General features: G+C 44.6%; 1 protein-coding gene across 1 annotated transcript in view; it reads right to left on the reverse strand.

Annotated features, from left to right (window-relative positions):
- SYNE1 (spectrin repeat containing, nuclear envelope 1) overlaps positions 1-23,194 on the reverse strand; it is a 436,861-nt gene that overhangs the window by 401,908 nt on the left and 11,759 nt on the right. Inside the window, exons 3-6 of the mRNA XM_015426162.1 lie at positions 18,942-19,034; positions 17,889-18,067; positions 11,162-11,358; positions 8,663-8,772 (exon numbers count right to left, since the gene is read on the reverse strand). Of these exons, the coding sequence (XP_015281648.1) occupies positions 8,663-8,772; positions 11,162-11,358; positions 17,889-18,067; positions 18,942-19,034 (579 nt within the window). The remainder of the gene's footprint in view (positions 1-8,662; positions 8,773-11,161; positions 11,359-17,888; positions 18,068-18,941; positions 19,035-23,194) is intronic.

Genomic DNA, 23,194 nt, shown 5'->3' on the forward strand with positions numbered 1-23,194 from the left:
GGTAAAGCTACAGGCACTCCTTTTATCATTTGGGGTGGGGGTGTTAATCCCCCAATGTATATTTTCTAGTTTTCAGATTTTTCTGCAAACCTGGGGCATTATTCAGGTTTGTAGAAAGATCTGTCTTGTACGTTCAGAGCTCCAATCACCAGATTTAAGTACTCACAGGTTTGGTTGTCTTTGGGAACATGCAAGGACATGCAGGAGGCATCTCACCCCCCCCACCACCACTACTTCCTCTTTCTCATAGCCTCTCTCCTTTTCCTGCTTTTTTCTCTCATTTTAGAGCTGCCAATGTCCTGGTAGGGGCTGGAGATCTTCCAGAATCGCAACAGATCTCCCTACTACAACAGATCTCCCTACTACAATTCCTCTTAGGGTTGTCAGATCTGAGTTGGAAAATTCCTGGAGATTTGGGGGTGGAGTCTTGGGAGGGTGAGGTTTGGGGAGGGTATAGTGCCATAGATTCCACCCTCCAAAGCAGCCATTTTATACAGGGGAACTGATATCTGTCATTTGAATGGCAGTTGTCATTTCAGGCTATCTCCACCCCCACCTGACTATAGTTTCCCTGGAGGAAATGGCTGCTTTGGAGGGTAGAGGCCCCATCTCTCCTCAACCCCCCTCCCCAGGCTCCACCTCCCCAATCTCTAGCAATTTCCTAACCTGGAGTTAGCAAACCTATCTCCTTTCCACCCAACAGCCAAACTACCTTTATCTGTCCCCTGTCTTAAGCTTTTCCTCTCCCCCCAATGGCCTCTCCCTACAAAAACTGTGGCCCAGTTGTGTGGTGCAAGTTGTGTGGCCCAGTTGTGTGGTGCAGGCCCACTTACATGGTAGGGAATCCTCAAGGACTTGTGGGGTGGTACCTCACTTTCCCTGTATCCCCCTCCCCAACTTCCTCTTCCTCTCCCCTTTCCCTGCCTTGTTCTCTCCTTCTCAGCCACAGTGGCACAAACATTAGCTGCAGCACAAGTGGTGGACCTGAGGCACGTTTATTGCATGACCCATCTGTTTCTCCTCTTGGTGAGGATGCCTTGGGTTTGGATTCCCCAAAGAATACCAAACGGGATGCTGTGATTTCCAGTGTCTGCTCCAGAACTGCCGGAATCTCACAAGTCACTTCCTGTGCCCATCTGCTGGGCAAGAAGCAGGCACTGATGGGTGTGCCACACCACCACCTGATCAGTGACATCAGCACTTGCTAGAACTCCACCTGAACCATGCTTGAGCGTTTGGTGGAGAAGAACAGCAACCTGACTGTTTACCTCAGAGGCTGACATTGTGCAGGAGAAGAAAGCATTCAGTATCAGGGGCTGTCTGACTCTCTCCCAGACAGTGGTGGTCTTTAAGGAGTCTGGGTGTTGTCATTCCCTTGATCCAAACACTTCAGGGGAAGATAGCCCTCTTTCTGGACCAAGGCATAGAAAGTGCAAATATTGTTCCAGAAGTGTATGCACTGGTGCAAAGGCTGCAAGAGGGCATAACATCCTGCCTGCAGCCTTTCACTCAGCAGAAGGTCTGCATATTGGCGTTGATGTGTGACCCACACATCAAGACAGCCTTGCCAAGCAGTCCCACCAGCTCATTCGCTGGAGAAACAAGCTCTCTTTGTGGATGGAGCACATGCAGGCCAAAAGGGGCGCACTGCCAGCAGAGGAGGAGCTCTGCTGCTCCCTCTGCCTCCCCTTCTGGGCAGGGTTGCCTCCCCATGGCCAGTCTGAGATGCCCATGGAAGCATCAGTGAGGCAGTCAGCCCCTCTAGGAATGTAATAAGCAGAATGATCAGGAGCACCTAAAATGCTGACTGTGCCTTTTTTGCAGGGGTGGCAGGAGAGCAAAAGTGGCCCTCTTTCTGGACCAAGGCACAGAAAGTGCAAATATTGTTCCAGAAGTGCATGCACTGGTAATGAAGGGCAGGCTGCAAGAGGGCATAACATCCTGCCTACAGCCTTTCACTCAGCAGAAGGTCTGCATATTGGTGTTGATGTGTGACCCACACATCAAGACAGCCTTGCCAAGCAGTCCCACCAGCTCATTCGCTGGAGAAACAAGCTCTCTTTGTGGATGGAGCACATGCAGGCCAAAAGGGGCGCACTGCCAGCAGAGGAGGAGCTCTGCTGCTCCCTCTGCCTCCCCTTCTGGGCAGGGTTGCCTCCCCATGGCCAGTCTGAGATGCCCATGGAAGCATCAGTGAGGCAGTCAGCCCCTCTAGGAATGTAATAAGCAGAATGACCAGGAGCACCTAAAATGAAGCTGACTGACAACACTGTAATATCATTGTGCCTTCTTTGCAGGGGTGGCAGGAGAGCAAAAGTAATGAAGGGCAGGTGCAGCTCTGTTTCTTAGCTCCTCTGATTCATGCACTGAGTTAATCCACTGTACAAAAGGTATTTTCAGAATATATTGTTTTACAGACGTTACATTGACGATCTGTTCCTGGTGATCAAAGATATGGAGGCGGTGATACCTTTTGTACAGTGGATTAACTCAGTGCATGAATCTATAAAATTTGTACACACGGTTAGCCACTCTAATGTGAATTTTCTTAGCTCCTCTGAGCCAGTGATGTTGTAGGCTGCAGACTACAGAGAGAGGAGAACTTGGATACCCCAAACCCCTTTATCTCACTTTCTGAGGCCTTCCTTGGGGAACTGATGTTACTGTGTGTGTGTGCTTCTGTGTCAGTATCTTACCAGGTCTGTCTGGCTATCTTGGGACTGGCAGGCTGGTTCTGCTTGGATTCTCCATTTTGACATGCCACATGGGTATTGGGTTCTGCTTGATTTCTGTAGTTTGACAGTGGTTATGTTGGGCTTGCAACAGTGCCCCCTCTTGCTTTAAGTTGGTTTGATTAGGATTTTCTGGTTTGACGTTATATTGTGCTTGCCAAATTGCTTGTGGCTCTGCTGGGATTCTCTGGTTCTGCATTGGGCTTGCTGATTTTGTTTGCATTGGGAGGATATGACCACTTGTTGGGGCTTGGTCTTGTGTGTTTGGCTATTTGGCTTCCCTGCTCTAGAGAAAGCATTCAATTTTCCCCCATAGGAAATGATGGAGGATGGCTGACGGCAGGGGCCCACAGGTCTGGACTCCATGATTCACTCTACTAGAAATTTGGGAGTTCTCTAGTGGACAGGAAGCACCAGCTGCACTGCAATTTTGGTACCATTTACTAAAAAAAAAAACCCTTTCAGGCCCCCAGAAAGATACCATATAGGAAGTAATGGACTCAAATAATATTGGAATCCTGGAAAAAAAACCTGAATTCAGGTACCAAATCAGTATTTGGCACTGAATAACTCAGAATACTGATAATACTCCCTGAAATCTGGAGCTGAAAAATAACAGGGTTTTTATTTTATTTTTAAAATGGTGCACATCTCTAGTAGTCTCTATAGTGGAAAATAGCATAAAAACACACACCAAGTCACTCAATCACCTCAGAACAAGATCCATATGAAAACGGATCTTATTAATGCTTTCATTACGAGTCCATTAATCTCGAACAATGGAGTATTCATAGTAAAAGCTCCAGCAGCTAGCTTGATTAGTTCACAACTGCCTCTTCAAACAGATGATAATATTTTGCAATGTATTTTGCAATGCATATGGATATGTAGTGCACAGAAAGTCTCTGTTTCATACTGATGCATACTCTTCAAAGCACTGGCAATCACAGAAGTACTACAGACATATTATCTGACAGCCATCTCCATTTTCAATACATAAACACAGAGGAAGAATATGTCCTGCTCTCCATACTCCTTATTGTAGGATTCTTTCATCATATCTGTCCTACCGATTTAATGGGCTATTAGCTTTAGGAAATAGGCCACTGCCCCAGCCTTTACTGAGTTTACTGGCTGGGTAGTAAAATAGAAGAAGGGGAATTTACGAAGTTAGAAAATAGAAAATAGGATAACAAAAAAGAATAAAGAGGCAACAGGAAGCTATTAGAGTTAAGTTAGGGCAGCCAGATCAGGATCGTAGCACTCTATCCAGTTTAGATTAGGAACAGCCAGCAGTAAATAGATTTTCTCCATCAAAGAGTGGCTATACTGAGTAAATTCGTTGCAGGCCTGTATATCTGCCAGCTGCACAGATATATCTGCCAGCTGTGGTTGTGCCAAGTGTGGCAGACGAAGATCACCAGGTGCAGAAGTGGCAGGGCAGGGTATTCAAGTGCTCTTGGGGAGGGGAAGGTATAGCGGTGGGAACAGGCGGAAATGGAAGGGAAGGGGGCAGAGAAACAGAGAAGTTCGGCCCCCTTCCAGCCTGCGTCACATCCCAAAGGTGACAGACAGTGGGGCAATGAAGGAAAACCCCTCTCCGACATTGGTGCTGTGCAACGCCAGGTCCATAAATAATAAGACCTCTGTCCTTCGAAACTTCATGTTGGAACAGGACGTGGACCTTGTGTGCGTGACCGAGACCTGGGTACGAGACGGGAAGACAGTAGCGCTCTCCCAGATGGCTCCCCCCGGCTTCTCAGTCCTTCACCAATCCCGGACAACGGGGCAGGGGGAGGCCTTGCTCGTTCAGGAGGTTTACTCCTTCAGGGCCCTCCCAGTCACTAGAATCTCAGGCATCGAGTGACTTAAAGCCCCACCCTGGTGATTCAGTGTCACATTTTTATTTAAGGCTGGTTTCGGTCATAACCGTAGTGAGAAATGAACATTGGGATCAATGTTTTCCTGGCAAGAAAAAGTAAATACAGCTGGACTCTTATGTTTTAGTAAGTTGCAAAACCTTAAGAAATCCCAGATATGTACAGCTTTTTAAAGTTTTCTCGTGTGGAACCAAATGTGTTAGAAATGGAACTAAATGGGAACAAGCTTGGGAAGGCAAAGGTGAAAATATAGCAAGGTGCGGCATTTCTAATTTCAAGGGCAGTATCCTGTTCTTGCTCTTTGCTGCTATGGGGGACCAACCCATTCTCTACCCTGAAGGTCTTTGCTTGGAGACTTAAGAAGGCTTAAAAAGGAAAGAAACAAATCTGTGGCTACTTCTCATTTGGAGATTGCCTGGACGTTCTTTCGCTACAAGAAATGTCACCCCACGTTACGAATTTCTATCACAAGATGTCTGTTTCCTGTTTTCCTGTTGAGCATAAATGGAAAACTGTTTTATTTCCTTTAAAGAAAATCCCAAATAAGGGAGACCATCTCTCCCCCCCCATACCGATGGATTCATTTTATAGGATTAAGATCACCCCCTTGTGGAATCAGTGGATATTGCGCACCGAGACCTTCTCAACAACAAAAAAAAAGCCTTCAACAGAAATCAAAGTGGACAGGAAAGTTGTTTTTTTTTTTAAAAAAAAAACAGTCTTGTCGCTCCGCCGCGACCTCCCGGCCACACTTGAGACAGTATGTGATCTCGAGGCTCCAAGCATGTCTTCTGGTTCTATTCTGGATTGTTTTGTCCCTCTCAGCCTTGAGGAAGTCGACAGATTGGTCTCGACTGTGCGCCCAACCACTTGCAGCCTTGATCCATGGCCCTCTTGGCTGATTAAAGCTGGCTGAGAGGGGTTTTGAGGCTCCCTTCGGGATATTGTTAACAGATCCCTCTCTGAGGGCCTATTCCCAGGGGCTCTCAAGGAAGCCACAGTCCGCCTCCTCTTAAAAAAACCATCCTCTGATCCGGCCGAATTGGCCAACTATCGGCCGGTTTCCAATTTGCCCTATCTGGGCAAATTAATAGAGAGGGTGGTGGCGATACAGTTGAAGGCCTTTCTGGACACTTCCATGCTAGATCCATTCCAGTTCGGCTTCCGCCCGGGCCATGGGACTGAGACAGCTCTGGTCGCCCTCACAGATGATCTCTGAAGGCACCTGGATCGGGGTGGGACGGCAGTGCTCCTGCTGTGGGAACACATCCAACCTGTGCTGAGGTCGCTGCACTGGCTGCCAATAGCATTCCGGATACGCTTCAAGGTGCTGTTTTTGACCTTTAAAGCCCTAAATGGTCTGGGGCCTGTCTACCTGAGGGACCGCCTTTCCCCGTATGTTCCCCCGAGGGCACTGAGATCCGAGTCGCAAAATCGCTTGGTCCACCCAGGCCCTAGGGACACAAAGTTAACATCAACAAGGTGTTTTCCCTAGCTGCACCGGTATTATGGAATCAGCTCCCAAATGAAATTCGAGCTCTGCGGGATGTTCAACAATTCCGTAGAGTGGTAAAGACCGAGCTGTTCCGGCAAGCGTTTTAATAGTCCAACCACACTGACCGTTCCACATAACTACTAGCACTTTATAACAGATGGCCGCCACATCTTAATCTTAAATTTAATAAGTTGTATTTTGATATTTTATCGATTGTATTGTTTTAGACTTGATATTCTATTAATTGTATACTGTTTTTTAACTATTGTAAGCCGCCCTGAGCCGCTTTGGCGGGAGGGCGGGGTAAAAGTCTAACAAATAAATAAATAAATATCTCTGTTTTGCAGTGAGGAAATGGCACTTTATTTACAAAAACAAATGTTGTGGAAAGTGCTGTTAAGTCACAGCCAAGTTACAGTGACCCTGTAGGGTTTTGAAGGCCAGAGACTAACAGAGGTGGTTTGCCATTGCCTTCCTCTGCATAGCAACCCTGGACTTCCTTGGTGATCTCCCATCCAGAGATAACCCTGCATAGCTTCCAAGATCTGATGAGACCGGACTAGCCTGGGTCATCTATGTCAGGGCACAAAAACAAATGCCAGGGCTAAAATACTGGAAGAAAGGACTATCTGATTGAATCTTACAATAACACCATTCTGCCACAAGGACATCTGGCCATTTTATAATTTAGTCAGTAACTGCACCAGACTAATACTAGTCTCATCCTGTGCTGCCTCATGTGATTGTAAAGTAAATATTCAATTGCCACTGAAAATAATATGATAGGAAAATGCTCTTAACGGAGCCATATTATGAAGTAATTATCTAGCCAAGGCCTTCATCAACTAAGACAGTAATAATAATGTTGTTCTGGTCTTTTTTAAATATATTTTTAATATTTAAATATAAGTAGAAGTTCTGAGACAAACACTTTGCCCATCACAATTAGTGTGTCATGGTCACTGTTGCAGACCAGGAAGGACAGAAGGTCTGTATTCTACTTCAGCAGAACTTGTAGGTTATTGCTGGGAAGTACCAGATGCATCTTCCCTATCCTGTTGACTGTGAGAAGCTGAACAGATTGTCTCACAGTGGCATTTATACCCTTGCCAATTAAAAGATTATATGATCAGGACTAGAAGGCAAATGCAAGATTGTTTGCTGATAAAATTTCTGTGGATAGGACAGTCCAACAGGGAAAAACGCAAGACAAAAACAGGTTTTCTAGAATTACTAATCCAAGTAGATTAGGTAATTAATTAATAAGAAAGGATTAGATTGCATCCTTGTGTCAACAATGTGCACGACAAGTCCATTGTATACTTAATTTTGCTTAACAGCTTAAAGGCATCATGAATACGAAATACTGTGGGGAAAATTACTGAAATCAGAGTTCATTAAAGCCAAATGCAAAAGCTCATGTTTCTTTAAACTATTCCAGATCTCCCTTGAAGTTGGACCACAAAGCTTATCACCCTCTCTTTTGCTATTTAAAGGGTTCCTTGAAAATTTGTTTAAATTGACTGCATTATCCTTTACCAACTAACAGATCATTACTTCGAACTATTGGTTTTTTTACAAAAATGATTCCAAATATTTGGAAAACAGGAATAACAATATGGAGAGTTACTTCAACCTAAGCCCATTGATTTTACAGAAGTTAGACTGGAGTAACTGCAAAGGATTACACTGGAATACACAAACTAGTGATTTTCAATAGCTTATTCTGAAGGAGTGTGCCCCGGAGTATGCATCCAAAGATCTGCACATTGCGGTCATGTACAGACAGAAAGAATTTTTCTGAAATTCCAGGAGGAATGCCCAGGTTTTCAGAAGGAGGAGGAGGAGGAGGAGGAGGAGATTGGATTTATACCCCACCCTTCACTCAGAGTCTTAAAGTGGCTTACAAACTCCTTTCTCTTCCCCTCCCCACAACAGACACCCTGTGAGGTAGGTAGGGCTGAGAGAGCTCTTTCCAGAACTGTCCTTGAGAGAACAGCTCTGACAGAACTATGGCTTGCCCGAGGTCATCCAGCAGCTGCAAGTGGAGGAAAATCTCAAAACCTAATAAAAACAATTGAGGGAGGGTTAACATCCCAAAAATTGAATGCTGACTGAGATCACTGTGGGGCTGCCTTGGTACTGAAGCACTGAAATCTGGACATAGACAACTCCAGCATAACTGTAAAATAGGGGGAAATGCAGTGAGGGAAGGCACAGAAAGTGCTGAGCAGGGGGAGGAAGAAAAAGAGGAGAAAGGGGGGGGAGGAAGGTTAAAGAATGAGCTGGGACACAAAGAAGAGTGGGAAAAGGGATGAGGGAAGAGAAAGAAAAAAGGGGTGAAATGGAGAGGGGGAAGGGAGAGAGACTGTGGAAAACAGTGGGTGGGAAATAAGTAAAGAAATCTGGGTAGACAACATGAGGAAAATGCAGGGAGAGAACACAGAAAAAGTCTGGAAATTGAAAGAGTAGGGACCTATAAGGGGGAAAGGGATTTTCTTCCCCTTGAGTCTCACAGGTCCCCATGCTTGTACAAATTATAATTAAAAACATACATCAGTCTCTTGTGATTCACTGGCTGCATTATGAAGATCAGGGTAGTGTTTCAGAAACTCTGCCACATAGGTCATAACAGATTTTTCATCTGGCTTATCCACATCTACATCTGAAAGAATAAGGATGACAGTGAGCTCCAGAAAATATTGGGGCAATTGCTGCTTAACCTTGTTAAAAGAATAAACAAGCTCTACCCTTAATATAAACCCAGACATTTACATTGCAATGCAACCCAAGAAAATTTCCTGGAAGTAAACCCATTGAATAGACTTGAGCAGAATTTATTTATTTAAAATATTTACATGGCCCCATCTACTGAGCACCTCAGGACCCAAGCAGGTAACACCAATGTAAAAACATTTTTATAAAACAATTAAAAACAAGAGCTATAAAAACATTAAAGCCTGCCTAAAATCACCTTTTGCCACCCAGATGGGTGTTCCCCCTCTGCCCAGGCTGAGACTGCCCCAAAAGCTCTCTGGAACAGCTCTGTTTTTCAGCCTTGCAGGAAAGCCAGGAGGGTAAAGCCCCCTCCCCCAGCAACCTCTTTCTGGAAGCTGCTCTTAGAGGCATGGGGAAATCACTGAAGAGGCTGAACCCTGGACTGGGAAGAACAAAGAACAAAACTGCCAGATGGGAACATGGAGAGAAAGGCAGTCCTTAGATAATGTGGGCCCCAGATCATGAAGAGATTGAAGGTAATTAAATGGCAGCCACTGAAAGAACTTCAGAATAGAAATAATATGGTTCCACCAGCTAGCCCTAGGCCCCGGTCACACGGCAAAGTTGCTGCGGGAGAGGCACGGAAGGTGGGCGGATTATTCGGGCATGATCACACCCCAACATCTGGGAAGTAGAGTGCACCCGTGGCTTACCGCCGCCGACAATGCGCATTTAAAAACTAGTACCCCCAAGGTACTAGTAAACGTTTGCCACGGGCTGCCTCCAGACGCCCGTGGTGTGATCATGCCGGCGCGCGGCATTCCCCTCTGGTCCCTCGTTTACCCACTGGCGCCGAGGGAAGGACCCGTGCTGTGCCGTCGGCACGTCTGATCGTGCAATTGCGTATCAAACTGTGCTGGGGCAATTAGCCACGCCTCCCCCCCGCGATATCCGGCCCGTGTGCCCGGGGCCCTAGATAATAAATAGCTGCCTCTTTTTGTACCATATGCACCTTCCAATGTGGCAAGTGTTGGCAAGTGTAAGGTGATGCACAGTGAGACAAAAATCCCAACTTCAAGTATAGCCTAATGGGGTCTGAATTTGCTGAGACTGAGAGGGAAAAAAGATCTTGGATTCATAGTGGATAGCTCAATGAAAGTGTCAACCCAGTGTGCTGCAGCAGTGAAAAAGGCACACTCTGTGTTCGGTATTATTAGGAAAGGGATTGAGAATAGAATGGCCAATATTGTAATGCCCCTGTATAGATCCTATGGTGCAGCCTCATTTGTACTGTGTACGGTTCTGGCCACCGTATCTCAAAAAGGACACAGCAGAGCTGAAGAGGGGCCAAGATGATTAGGGGGTTGGAGCTCCTTCCCTATGAGGAAAGGCTGAACAGCCTGGGACTTTTCAGGTTTGAAAAGAGACAACTAAAGGAGGATATGACCGAAGTTTATAACATTGTGCATGGGGTGCAGAGAGCTGACAAACAGGACTTTCCCCCCTCTCCCAAAATACTAGAACTCGAGGGTATCCAATGAAGCTGATGGCCAGTAGATTCAGGACAGAAACAAGGAAATACTACTTTACACAGAAAATGATTAATATGTGGAATTTGCTGCAAGAGTATGTAGTGATGACCACAGAAATAAAAAGTTTTAAAAGAGGATTAAATAGATTCATGGAGGATAACTCGTATCAATGGCTACTAGACATGGTGACTGAGGGGAACCTCCACATTCAAAAGTACTAATCCTCTGGGTCCCAGAGCCAGGAGGGAACATCAGGGGAAGGCCTTGGCCTCTGTGCCCTGTTATTGGTCATCCAGAGGAACTGGTTGACCACTATGTGAGACAGGATGCTGGACTAGATGGACTACTGGTCTGATCAGCACGGTCTCTTATGTTATTATTGTCCTCAAGGACATGTATCTATTTATTTACTTCATATATGTCCCGCCTTTCTGGTCTGATCAGCAGGGTCTCTTACGTTATTATTGTCCTCAAGGACATGTATTTATTTATTTATTTACTTCATATATGTCCCGCCTTTCTCCCTAATGTGAACCTAAAGCAGCTTACTTTATTCTCCTTGCCTCCATTTTACCCTCAAAATAGCCTTGTGATACAGTAATATAGTCTCAAAGCTACTGAAGCATGGATCAGCATGGCCAGATCAGGCATCGGCAAAGAGGGAGCCAGCTCCAACATCTAGCAAGGCTCTCATTGGTACGAAGCACAAGACCATCTAAAGTTTTGCTCAGGATTCTGAGGAGTTCTGCTGAGGAGTGTTCTCATAGTACACTATGAGTTATATTAAAGGTTACATCACACTACCTTCAGGATCAAGAAGTCTTGGGATTCCCAGTTCTGACTCTGCAATGGTAAAGGCTTCTTCCAGATTTTCCCTGTTGGATCTTGTTTTCACCCTTTCCAAATCCACTAGTTCTGGACGAATAGCATGAATAACTGAGTGAAAGGCGACGCCACTCCTCCAGCTTCGTCCAAAATCCTTGACTTCGATGTCAGCTTGCCTTAATAACAAATAATTTTTGACAGACTGTTCACACTCTTTATTTATTTATTTGATTTCTAGCTCTCCCACACACACACACAGCAGGCTCAGGGTGCGTTACAACAATGCATATAAAAACACAATAATTTAAACATAATTAAAAATAATAACATTAAGACCTATATAAAACATTAATTTATACTAACTATTGGGTGGTTATCTGTAGCACAGTTTATGACTAATCTCAGAAGGTTCTACCTATGTGTGACCATAGACAGTAAAATACAGGGGCAAGTGGGTGGACAAGAACAGTATGCCGGTGGAGTGGAGCAGGGGAGGCCAATTCAGATGGACTACTGCCACCTCAACCATAGGCCTGGTGGAACATCTCCATTTTACAGGCCCGGCAGAATTGCATTAAGTCCAGCAGGGCCCAGATCTCTTTTGGGAGAGTGTTCCACCAGGCCGGTGCCAGAGCCAAAAAGGTTCAGGCTCTGGTTGAGGCTAAGTGGATCTCTTTTGGGCTGGAGATCACCAGGAGATCCATAGAGCTCTTTGAGGGGCATGCCATGAGAGACAGTCCTGCAGATATGTTGGTCCCAGACTGCCTATAGCTTTAAGTGTTAGGACTAAAACCTCGAACTTGATCCGGTATTCAACTGGGAGCCAGTGCAGCTGACAGAGCACCAGATGCAGGGCCGTAGGTACAGTGTGGCTTTTGGGGGCTTCACCCCCTTTCTTAAAGGCACAGCCCTACAAGAATTTATCTGGTAAATGCTTTTTTCAATCGTTTAAAAACATTTTTAAAGGTGTGTACTCCTTTAAGCAGAGTGGGATACTGTAGTTGACTAATTCCTGCACTGAGCAAGAGGGTTGGAGTAGGTGACCTCTAGGATACCTTATAGCTCTGTGTCAAGAAACTGGTCTCCTTTATGAAAGTTTTTCTCCTTAAGTGTTAGCTTTCTTGACTATAGAAGTCATCACCTCCACCTACCGGCTTGTTATCGGAAACATCAGGTACCACAATACCAAGACCACATCCATACAGCCTGGAAAATCTACAACAACTAATGTTATCAGAACTGTTGCTTAGGTTAGCAGAAGTGATCAACTTGCAGCAGCTGAGAACTGTCTTCTAAAGTGGTTGACAGCTTGCAATTTAAAGATCTATCCTGGTAAAGTTTTATGTATTTTTATACAAATTGGAGTGAGTTTATTGGCCAAACCCAGATAAGTATTCCCAGTGCCACACCTACCATCTACCAGAAAATTTATCCCCCCCCCCCTTTCTCAGCCTGCTTTTGTCACACTCTGGGGTGAAGATTTGCAGAAGCCTCTATGCCTTGGTTTTAAAAGGCTTGATTCCACAATAGCTGAGTCATAATCCCCAGAATTCTGTTTTTTCTTTCTGCACTGAGAACTTCAGCCCCACCAGAAAAATTTTTGCCCCACAAGTCACCAAATCTGGATGTATATGGGCTCTTAAAGGTGTCCTGGTGAGGACACATGACACTGCATTCTGGATCAGTTGAAGTTTCTAGGTCAGTCTCAAGGGTAGCCCTGCATACATCAAATTACAGTCATCCAGCCTGGAGGTGACCATTGTGTGGATCACTGTGGCTAAGTCCCAGGGCATAAGGTAGGGAGCCAGTTGCTTGGCCTGCAATGGTTGACCTGGCAATGGTTGGGATTTGGGCCTCCATTGATCACAAGGTATCCAAAGTCACACCCAAACTCTTCACCGTTGATGTTGGTGTTAGTTACTCCCCGTCAAGACATGGGAGCTGGATGCGCAACCCCATGAACCCACAGCTCAGGCACAGGACCTCCATCTTTGATGGATTTAATTACAGTCAACTCTGCTTTAACTAACTAGCCACAATGTCCAAACCCTTGGCATCCAGCTGGCCATCCAAAAACAGATATAACTGGGTGTCATTAGTGTACTGGTGACAACCCAGCCCCAAACTCCATGCCAACTGGGCAAGGGGGTGCATATAGATGTTTAATAACATGGGAGAGAGGATTGCCCCGGGAGGGACACTGCATACCAGGGGGTAATGCAGTGAAACCCTCTCCCACAGTGCCACCCTCTGTCCCCAGCCATGGAAAATTAGACCAACCACTGCAATACTGTCCCACATATCCCCACATCAGCGAGGTGGTGGGTCGTAAGACCATAATCAACTGTGTCAGATCAAGTAGCAATAGTGCTGTCAGATTCAGTAGTAACAGCAGTGTTAACCCGCCTCAGTCCAGGTGTCTATGGAAATAATCCATGAGGGCGACCAGTGCCATCTCTATCCCATAGCCAGGGCGGAAGCCAGACTGGAAGGATAGAGGAATCTTCCATGAAAGCCTGGAGCTGCTCCACTGCCACTCTCTCAACTACCTTACCCAGAAACGGGAGACTTGAAAATGGGCAGTAGTTGGCAAGATCAGTAGGATCCAGGGATGTTTTTTTTAAAGAGCGGTCTCACAACTGCCTCGTTCAAAACCCCCAGAAAGGTCCCTGAACACAGAGACAAGTTGACAATATCTGCCAAAGGGCATCCAGGTCTTGCACTGTATCAATATTGACTGGCAGGTCTTGGCAGAGCGACACAGTTTTATCTGCAAAATAGTTCCCAAAAGCCTCACAGCTAATAACCACGTTCTTATCTTCTTGTGTTCCCTGGAAAAGAGATGTTAATGACTTAATTATTCTAAATAACTGAGCTGGGCAGGAACTGGCAGATGCAATGGAAGTTGCATAGCAATCCTTCTTTGCGGCTTTCGCTGCCACCTCATAGGCTTTCATAAACGTCCTGTAAACGTTCTTGCAGCTTTGTCATGAGTTACATTTTTGCAATGTAGAATTCATTCTTTTATAGTGAGGTCACTGGATTTATTTGGTATACTTTTTAAACAGATCCACTTTATTCATTGCCCTAGATATGTGTCACTATAAAATATTACTAAAGAATGACCACTATTTTCTTATGTGAGCATAAATCCCCACAAGAATGATCAAGCTTCCTCAATTACACACCATATGCTTCAATGGTTGTGTACACTGAAGCTTGGAGCCATTTAACCCCCTGCTTTCCACTCTTCATGAACCACCACAAACTGCATTAAAATTTGTGGAAGTCAGGCCACTTCCACAGTGTCATTTTTTCACTTGTTTGTCTCTATTGCTTCAGGATTTTTTTCCTCCAATGTATTTTGCTTTCTCTAGAAGTCCCATGTTGCCCTGCAAGAGCCTTACACAGCATCTATAAGGCTATGGACTATAACTCTAAGCTGGACTGTACAATACGTGTGCCAGGGATTGGACAATGCGGTAGCCTGATGATGGTGCCAACCTCCCGGACCGTAGATACGTGCCCAGCCAAGGGAAGCCTCGCCCTGAAGCAGTGTGCCAGCCTGACGTAGTCCTATGGACATACCCGATGCCCTTTGCCTCTGCACCCCTGCAGGAGGCAAATCAACCACCCTGGCACCAGAAGCATGCAGCAGCCAGAAGCAGCTCTCTATGAAGAAGCCATGCTTCACACAAGAAGCCTGAGTGTTCCTGCAATGGACTCCATAGAAGAACTCCCCCCCCCCTTCTCCTAGACTCACCAAGAACTGCACGTACTCATCCTCAAGTTAAACAATAGAACTTGGCCATGATAACAGAGCAGCCGAACTCATCCACCGGCCATCAAGATAAAGCAGCTGTAGATGATCAGATCGTTGACTCTAATGGCTGGGCAAGCACCTGGAATGACTGCCTTTTCTTTTCCTTTGTCTTACCTCCTGATGGCACTGGTATTTCTGGCCACTGTGTGATACAGAGTGTTGGGCTGGATGGGCCTTTGGCCTGATCCAAGATTGGCGTCTCTTATGTTTTTATGTACACCACCCACTCTAAGAGGTGTCACTGTTAGTAAACATTATATCAGTTGCCCAACACTTAAGCCCAGGGGTCATTTCGTAGAAAAAGAGCTAGGGGAACTCATTAGCATAACTAATTAGCATATGCCACACCCCCTGACATCAGGGGCCCGGCGGTGGACCTGCGAAGCCAGCAGGAGTGCGAGGAAGCCCCGCCAAGGCCCTCCCTGGCCCCAGGCAGGCAGGGGTGCGGAGAGGCGGGGTTCTAAAGGTGTCAACATTAGTCGAATATTATTGCAATTGCCAAATCATTAAACCCATCCTCCTGATCATTTAGTAACTGGATTTTTTTAGATTTCCTGGGGGCTACATTGACTGGTGAAGCATCCCCCCTCCCAGTCATCTTAGGGTATAAAAAGAGAGCATCTCCCCATTGCTCTCTCTCTCTTACTTCCTACCTATCTGACCTCACCCTATCTTGCTAGCTCCATTCGTAGCGCTGTTTGGAGTCTCCCATGTGCATTGTCGGCCAAGCCACAGCCCCTCCCCTAGTATTTTCCCTATTTTCGCTGCAGGATCGCCTCGTCGCATCGGACAGGTAAAGTATTACCCCAATCAATGATACCTTCCTGCTAATGCAACTGTTGCTGTACTTTTATATCTGATTTCTTAGTTCTGTATCACTTGACTGTGTGATTGTTTTCTTTTATATTACAAGTGTGTGAGAATTGTTAGTAAAAAAATCATTTTATTTAAGATCTAGCCTCTGCGTCTATTTCTGGGGATCTGGATAAATTGGACTGGTATACACAGGTTATTGCTCCCTTATTTAAGCAATTGCCATTTAATATTCAAATTCTCCCATCTTATTAAAGAAATAAGGCAATTTGGCTAACACCCAGAAGCAGCAAAACACATGTGGGGGGGGGGACCCAAAGCAATAGGGAAAAATGAGTGACAAAAGTGACATTGCAGAAGTGGCCGTTGACTCTTCGTTCACAAACCATGAACCATGAACCAGTCATGAACGTATGTTTGTGAGCTAGTTTGTGCCCATCCCTATTTACTGCTATAGCCAAAGGCCTTTGCAGCATTAACATAAAAAATACAGAAATTACAGGGGGAAAAGATACAAAGACAATACAGAAGAAGAACAACAAAGTTTGAGTCCAGTGGCACCTTTAAGACCAACAACGTTTTATTCAAGGTATAAGCTTTTGTGTGCATGTACACTTCTTCAGACACAGTGAAACAAGATGTCCTCAACCATTATATATAGGTAGAGAGAGGGTAGATTTAGTTTCCAGGAAGGGCTAGTTAGAGTCAAGTAGAACTGGGTCAAAGTCCATCTTTTCACTGTTTTCATATGTCTTGTGCATTATACTTAAGTCTATTCTGAATTTCAGTGCTGGGTGTTGCCCAGCAAGGAGCTTTGTGCTTTCTTATAAACAGAAATGAACTGTGTGTAAAATGTGAAAAAGGGACTGTGATATAAGGTGACCAGAATGCGCCAGCAGATGCCTGAGACGAAGTGTCCATGATTCCCGAGGTTGCCCCGTTCCATAAAGCACATAAAGCACTCCTAAAACAGCCATCTGTCATTGCTGTTTAAACCAGGGACTCTAGCCACCATTAAAGGAGTCCTTCTTCCCCACGTTGGCAATATTCCCCCCACCTTCTCTCTGTAAGGAAAAGCCTCTTTCCCGCCTTATGTTTAACAAAGGAATTGGCCTGCCTAGTCCACCTGGAGGAACCAGTATTGCTACCCTGAAACAAAGGACATAATAGGTGCTAGCCAATGACTCATTATGAGCCCCGAGGTGTCTCTGTCACAAGTTTAACTTGAACTCAGCATTGACCACCCCCTAAGCCATTTTTCCATTGCAAACATGACTTTTGGAACAGACCACCAAGGGGTTGTCTCAAGGGAGGAGACCAGCAAAGCCCTCCCCCCAGAGCCCCCATACAAAAGTGGGCACCCAGCAACGTTCTCGCTCTCTCTACTCTCCCTCTACACCCTCTATACTGAACCCCACCCTGCCCTCTAAGACTCTTGGACTGCAGCCAGAGTCTCCCACATGCTTCTGCCGGTTAGAGCACTATTCCTTTTCCTAGCATAATCCCCATTTCTTATTAGTCTCCCCTATTTTTCCATTGGGACGCTTCATCTCATCAGACAGGTAAAGTATTGCCCCCCCCCAACGATCTCCTGCTCATGCGAACATCTTTATGTTCTATCTAATTTTCCTAGAAGCTGTGTAATTGAGTGTGTGTTTGCGTATTGTTTGAATGTGAAGTTTCTCCAGTAAAAGCATCATTTTTATACTGACTCCAGCCTCCGTGTCTATTACTGGTACCTCCTGGAAGAAGTGGGACCTCTGTATATACTGGTGTTGTTCCCTTATTGCCTATTGCTACTTTATAATATCACAAATTCCCCATTATAATTAATAACTCAGAGCAATCAGGCTAACATTGGAGAAGGACTAGCACCAAATCTACATGGAGTTTTAAGAGCTAGAGTTGCACACTCCCTTTAGAGAAGTCTATACACCTTTTTTACAATTTTTACAATTTTCTACTTAGTTTTCATTGCTGTCCCTGGTATAACTCATCTGGTTTTGCTGCTGCATAAATTAATGTTGCCCTATTTTAACCCACAATAAAGTAAATCCATAAATTACTTACTTTGCTGCTGTGTACTGAACCCATTTTAGCAATGCCTTCTTTGCATTCCCTTGGACTTTGGTTACCACCTTTCGCTTAGATGGTGGACTGGTAGTCTCTGAACTGACAACACTGTCCACAGATGAGGCACTGTTGGATAATGACTGTAGCTGCGGGAGGTTGCTCGTAAGTTCTTCTATCTATACATGGAATAAAGTCTGGTAACTACAGTGAATTGTTTTTGCAACTGTGTATTTTGGTTGTGATTACATTGTGTTAATACTCTGGAACTGTACATGCTACATGAAGATAGATTCAGGTGGGCAGCCATGTTTGTCTGAACAATAGGAAAAGTTTGAGTCCAGTGGCACCTTTAAAACCGACAAAGTTTTATTCAAGAAGTGTGCTTGCACATGAAAGCTTATAAGCCACTGGACTCAAATTTTCCTATGCTACATGAAAACAATGCCCCTTGCCCAAAAAATTTCTTGTACTTATAATCTATATTTTAGGATGACATAGAAACCAGATATTTATAGCTGGTTAAGAAAACTGTTAAATGATGAAACAAACAAATCATAGAAGTTAGAGAAGATAGGCAGTTATCAGATACATTTACTTAGAACTGGACCTTGTCTGTTCCTTAGTGGAATACTGATATAACAATAACTCTCTTTATGCTATCAAGATGGTATAATGTCTTTATGTTATCAAGATAGTATGATTCATTTATCATATAGGATTGGTATAATTTAGTTTTCCAAAAGTATGAGTAATTTAGAATGAAATTACCTGCCTTCAGCCAAGTCCATCTCCATTATTTCTACAAACACAATCCAAATGGGAAGGAAGAAAGCCTGAAGAGTGACTCACACAGGGATGCAATAGAGTTCACAGGGGACTGAATGTAAGTCATGTACAATGTAAATGTAAGTCATTTACATCTTATAGCACACTAAGCTGTACTTTCAAAGCATACTAGTGTGTACCAGTCTCTGAATTACTGGTACAACTCTTAGAAGTTTATTACAAACAGTTTTTTAAAATTAAAAACAAGAAAGAAAAAAACGATACCTGAAAGTACAAAATTATAGTCCACACCAGCCCAAGCACAATGGATGGTTTACCATCAGCAATGTCAGTTGAGTTAATGTTTACAAGTTTAATCTGTTAGGGGAGAAAAGCATATTGTTATAATTTGCAACAGAACATCACAACAGTTAGGTGGTCTTTATAGGGATGAAGAATACTTTTAGAAATGTTTATCAGGGTGAATATTTATAGTACGTATTTTCAATATGGAAGCCACATCTACCATTATCCCACAATATGAAGGACGACTGAAAAAAGGAAGGAAACATATCTGCATGCAGTTTGCAGTTTCAGTTCGCCAACAGACAATCCCTGCCCTCTCCATCACTTCCTTGCTCATTCACTCTTATCTCCTTTACATTTACCTGATTGGCTGATGAAAATGAACATCATTCCTTACTAACAGTTCCTGTCATAGACTCTCAGCTGCAGTACACTTTATTAATTTTCCTCAGGTATAGCAAAAGCAGAAGGAGAAGACAGTAGCTTGGATCCAAAGGTTTCTTCCCAAGAATGAGAGAAAGTTTTGCACTTTTCCTAGGGTTGCCAGCCTCCAGGTGGGGCCTGGGGATTTCCCATTTTTACAACTGATCTCCAGCTGACAGAGATCAGCTCCCCTGGAGAAAATGGCTGCTTTGAAGGGTGGACTCTATGGCATTTTACCATGCTGAGGCCCCTCCCCTCCCCAAACCCCACCCTCTTCCGGATCCACCTCCAAAGTCTCCGGGTATTTTCCAACTCAGACCTGGCAACCCTAACTTTCCCCCTCCCTCTGCAGATCCTCACACTGCATTCTGTGCTGGTCCTGATAGTTCCATAATCCTCAGGAACAGCCTTTTGGGGACCACAGGAAAAATGCAAGATGAAAACTAAAGGCTGAAGAGCATGTATGGAAGCTACAGGATAAACCGGAGCAGTCTGGGGCCAGAAGCTATGTAATATCACCATGTGGAAATGCCATCATAGTCTTTTAGAAACAAGGGAATGGAAGCGAGGGAGTGGGAGGGAAAAGAAGAGTGACAACTAATATTTGAACTGATGTTTTTTTATAAGACAGGCTGAAAGAAGAACTCAGTGTGAGTCTCCTCCATATGCTTATCTTCTCCTAATACCACTGGGCACTTTCCCACATTTTTCTTTTGCTCTCTACATAAAGTACTTAGTAATATAGGGTGAAAAATATATACTATTTTATTTTATTAATATGTTACATGATTGTTTCATACAAACACTGTACCAACCGGTGATCCTCTGTACACGGACTAGCATGAAAAACAAACAAACCAAAAATTAAAATGCAAAAAATTTACTAGAATAGAGATGGGAAAGCAAGAGACAAGACAAAAATGTACATATTACCAGGTACATTATTTAGAAAATAGCTATTTTTGATTTCTTCAAATTATGTGCATTTTTCAGAAATCAGTAAAATCCTAAAGAACCCTAACCGCTTAAATATATATCTAGAACTCAGATTTACCATGTAAAAATGGTTGTTACAATTTAGGCATAAAACAGGGCAATCCTAAAGACACTTTGCTCTCAAAGAGCTTTGAACCCACTACGTTCTCATTGTATATTTTTTATCTGTACACAGGGGTCATTTCCTGTGGGAGCGCACAAGAGCGAAGCTCCGGCAGTAAGGAGCCCAGGGGGTGGGCACATGCAACAAGCCCCACCCCCTGCTCCAAGCAGCCCTCAGTTGGGCCACGAGGAGCAAGAAGCATCCAGGTAAGTTGCAGAGCCCCCCCGGCCCGCCTTCAGGTACAGGCTCTCCCTCCTCTGTGAGGGCAGATCTGCGCGTTCCCCCCCCCATACCTAGCAATCCAAACCAGTCCAGTGGCACCTTTAAGACCAAGTTTTATTCAGGTACAAGCTCTCCCTTCTCTGTGAGGACAGATCTGCACGTTCCCCCCCCCCCCAATAGCTAGCAATCCAAAACAGTCCAGTGGAGCCTGAGCGGTGGGTGTTGCCTTCTGACACACTTCCGGTGATGTCAGGGGGTGTGGCATATGCAAATAAAATATGCTAATAAATTATGCTAATGAGCTCCTGCACCTCTTTTTCTACAAAATTACCTCTGTCTATACATATGTAAGCGTAAGTTCCATTTATTAATTATTTAGTAAGAGTAAGTTCCATTTATTATTATGTTATTTATAGTTTGCCTTTCTCATTTGATACTCAGTGTGAATTACACAGTGTAACTCAATGCAATAGATAGAATGAGACACATCTAATGAACAATGTAATAGGACTGAGATTGCAGAAATCTGAACAGAGCGTAAGTATTAAACATGACATGTTAAACAAGCAGTAAATGGTATTATGTAAGCAGAAATATAATGCACTGAGAACAAGATAATGCATACACCAACAGATAACATATACCATACACAGTAGTAAAGTTTATAGACCTATTCTTGAAACATCTCTTGAACCATTCTAATATAGCCTTAGCACCTTTATTAAAATGCCTTCTCAAACAAGAAGTTCTCCTCAAGAGAACACCTGTTTGGGTTGAGCAGTTGTTGCTCTTGCCCATTTGCAGGGTAGAAACTGCAGAAGGCCCACTGACCTCAGTGGAACTTAAGCCCACATACAAAACCTTATGATTAGAGATGTGAAGGCCCAGGGGGAAAAGGGGAGGAAACAGGTTTTTCCCCCTGATGACTTGTTCCCAACTTTTCCAGCACAAAAATCAGAAAATTTAAGGGAGCACCAGAAAAACTCTCCTATAAAATATTTTCTCTTTTTGAATGAGAAAAACCTTGTATTTTCTTACAAAGCTTTTCACTCTTCTCAAGCTTTTCACTCTGGCGGGGAGGACAGGGTACAAATCAAACTAACTAACTAACTAACTAACTAACTAACTAACTAACTAACTAAGGTGTACAGCATGAAAAGGTCAGAGGAAAATTTGGAAAATTTGGAAGATCACTTTTTTTAAATAAAATAGACATACAAAACCTTTTCAAGAACATTTCTTGTATAAATGTAAATAATTTGGAAACAATTAATATTCTATAATTTGTTTAATGATAATGAATTATTAAAGAGCCTTAAACCATAGTCAGGTTTCAGTATAGGAAGTCACTAGTTATAAAAAAAACTTTTAAAAACCAACAATCCAGAAACAGAAGAATGAAAACAAAAAACTGAAACAAGGTTATGTTAGGCTCTTTTGAAAGACAAAAACCTAGTTTTGGAGTGAGAGGGTTCATAAAAAGGTGTCATACTCTGTTCAGATTGCAGTGCAGGTAGTTAGGTGCATAATACCTTCCCCACAATTTAGAAAGAGTTTGGCCAGAGGTGACAATGAGCAGCAGGAAGGAAACACAGTGGGGCCCTGGAGGCAAGGCTAAGGAGAAGACTAGAGGAGAGAGGGGACGGGGAGGGGGAGGGATGCAGCTTGCCCCCCACTTGTGTGGAAGACTGCTCCACAGCTGCCTTCCTCCACTCCAAACTCCAGTTAGAGTGGTGCAAATAAGAGGTCACACAAGGCCATCTTCATTGAGGCTGCTACTGGGGAGCCCCCAGCAGAGGTGCCCACAGGTGCTGGCACAGGGCAGGGGTCTGCTGCTCAGTCAGCCCCTCCTCTAGTTGTTGTTGCTGAGGCTCAGCAGCAGGAGGAGCAGCCTGAGCTTTGGGGTGAGAGTGTTGCAGCTCTGGAGCACACCCCAGGGACCAAGAGATTTCTGGAGGAGCTAGAGGAGAGGCTGGATGCCCTGCCCACTGCTCAGGTGCCTCCAGAATCCAGATTCTGAGGAGGTACAGGAGAGGAGGCCAGAGGTGGTGCAAAGGAAAGAGATAGAGGTGCACCTTGAGGTGCTGCCATCTCAACCCCTTCCCCCTGAGGTATCCCCCCAAGACACAGTGTTGTCTGCCCCAAGCTCCTCACAGGAGGTGGCTCCAGGAGGGCCCGCAGCTGATGGTCAGTGTGGGTGCCCCTACACCTCTGAAGTCTGGAAGCACTTCTAGCTGACAGAGAATCCCTGCTTTGCACAGTGCCAACTGTGTAGGGCCCAGATCAGTCCACAACCATCTCTCGACTACTGGCTTGTGGAACCATCTGAAGAAGTACCACCAGGCAGTGTTCTATGGTGGGAGAGAGAAGCTGCTCCTAGGGTGCCCAAGCAGCCACCATCAGCCAGCCAGGATTTGAGTCATCCAGCAACCACCTCCAGTGCTATCCCTAAATGTTTCATGGTAGGGAAGTTGGGGCAAAACGCTCT

This window comes from Gekko japonicus, unplaced genomic scaffold (assembly GCF_001447785.1).
Source record: "Gekko japonicus isolate JY-2015 unplaced genomic scaffold, Gekko_japonicus_V1.1 scaffold223, whole genome shotgun sequence".
In the NCBI taxonomy this organism is placed as follows: Eukaryota; Metazoa; Chordata; class Lepidosauria; order Squamata; family Gekkonidae; genus Gekko; species Gekko japonicus.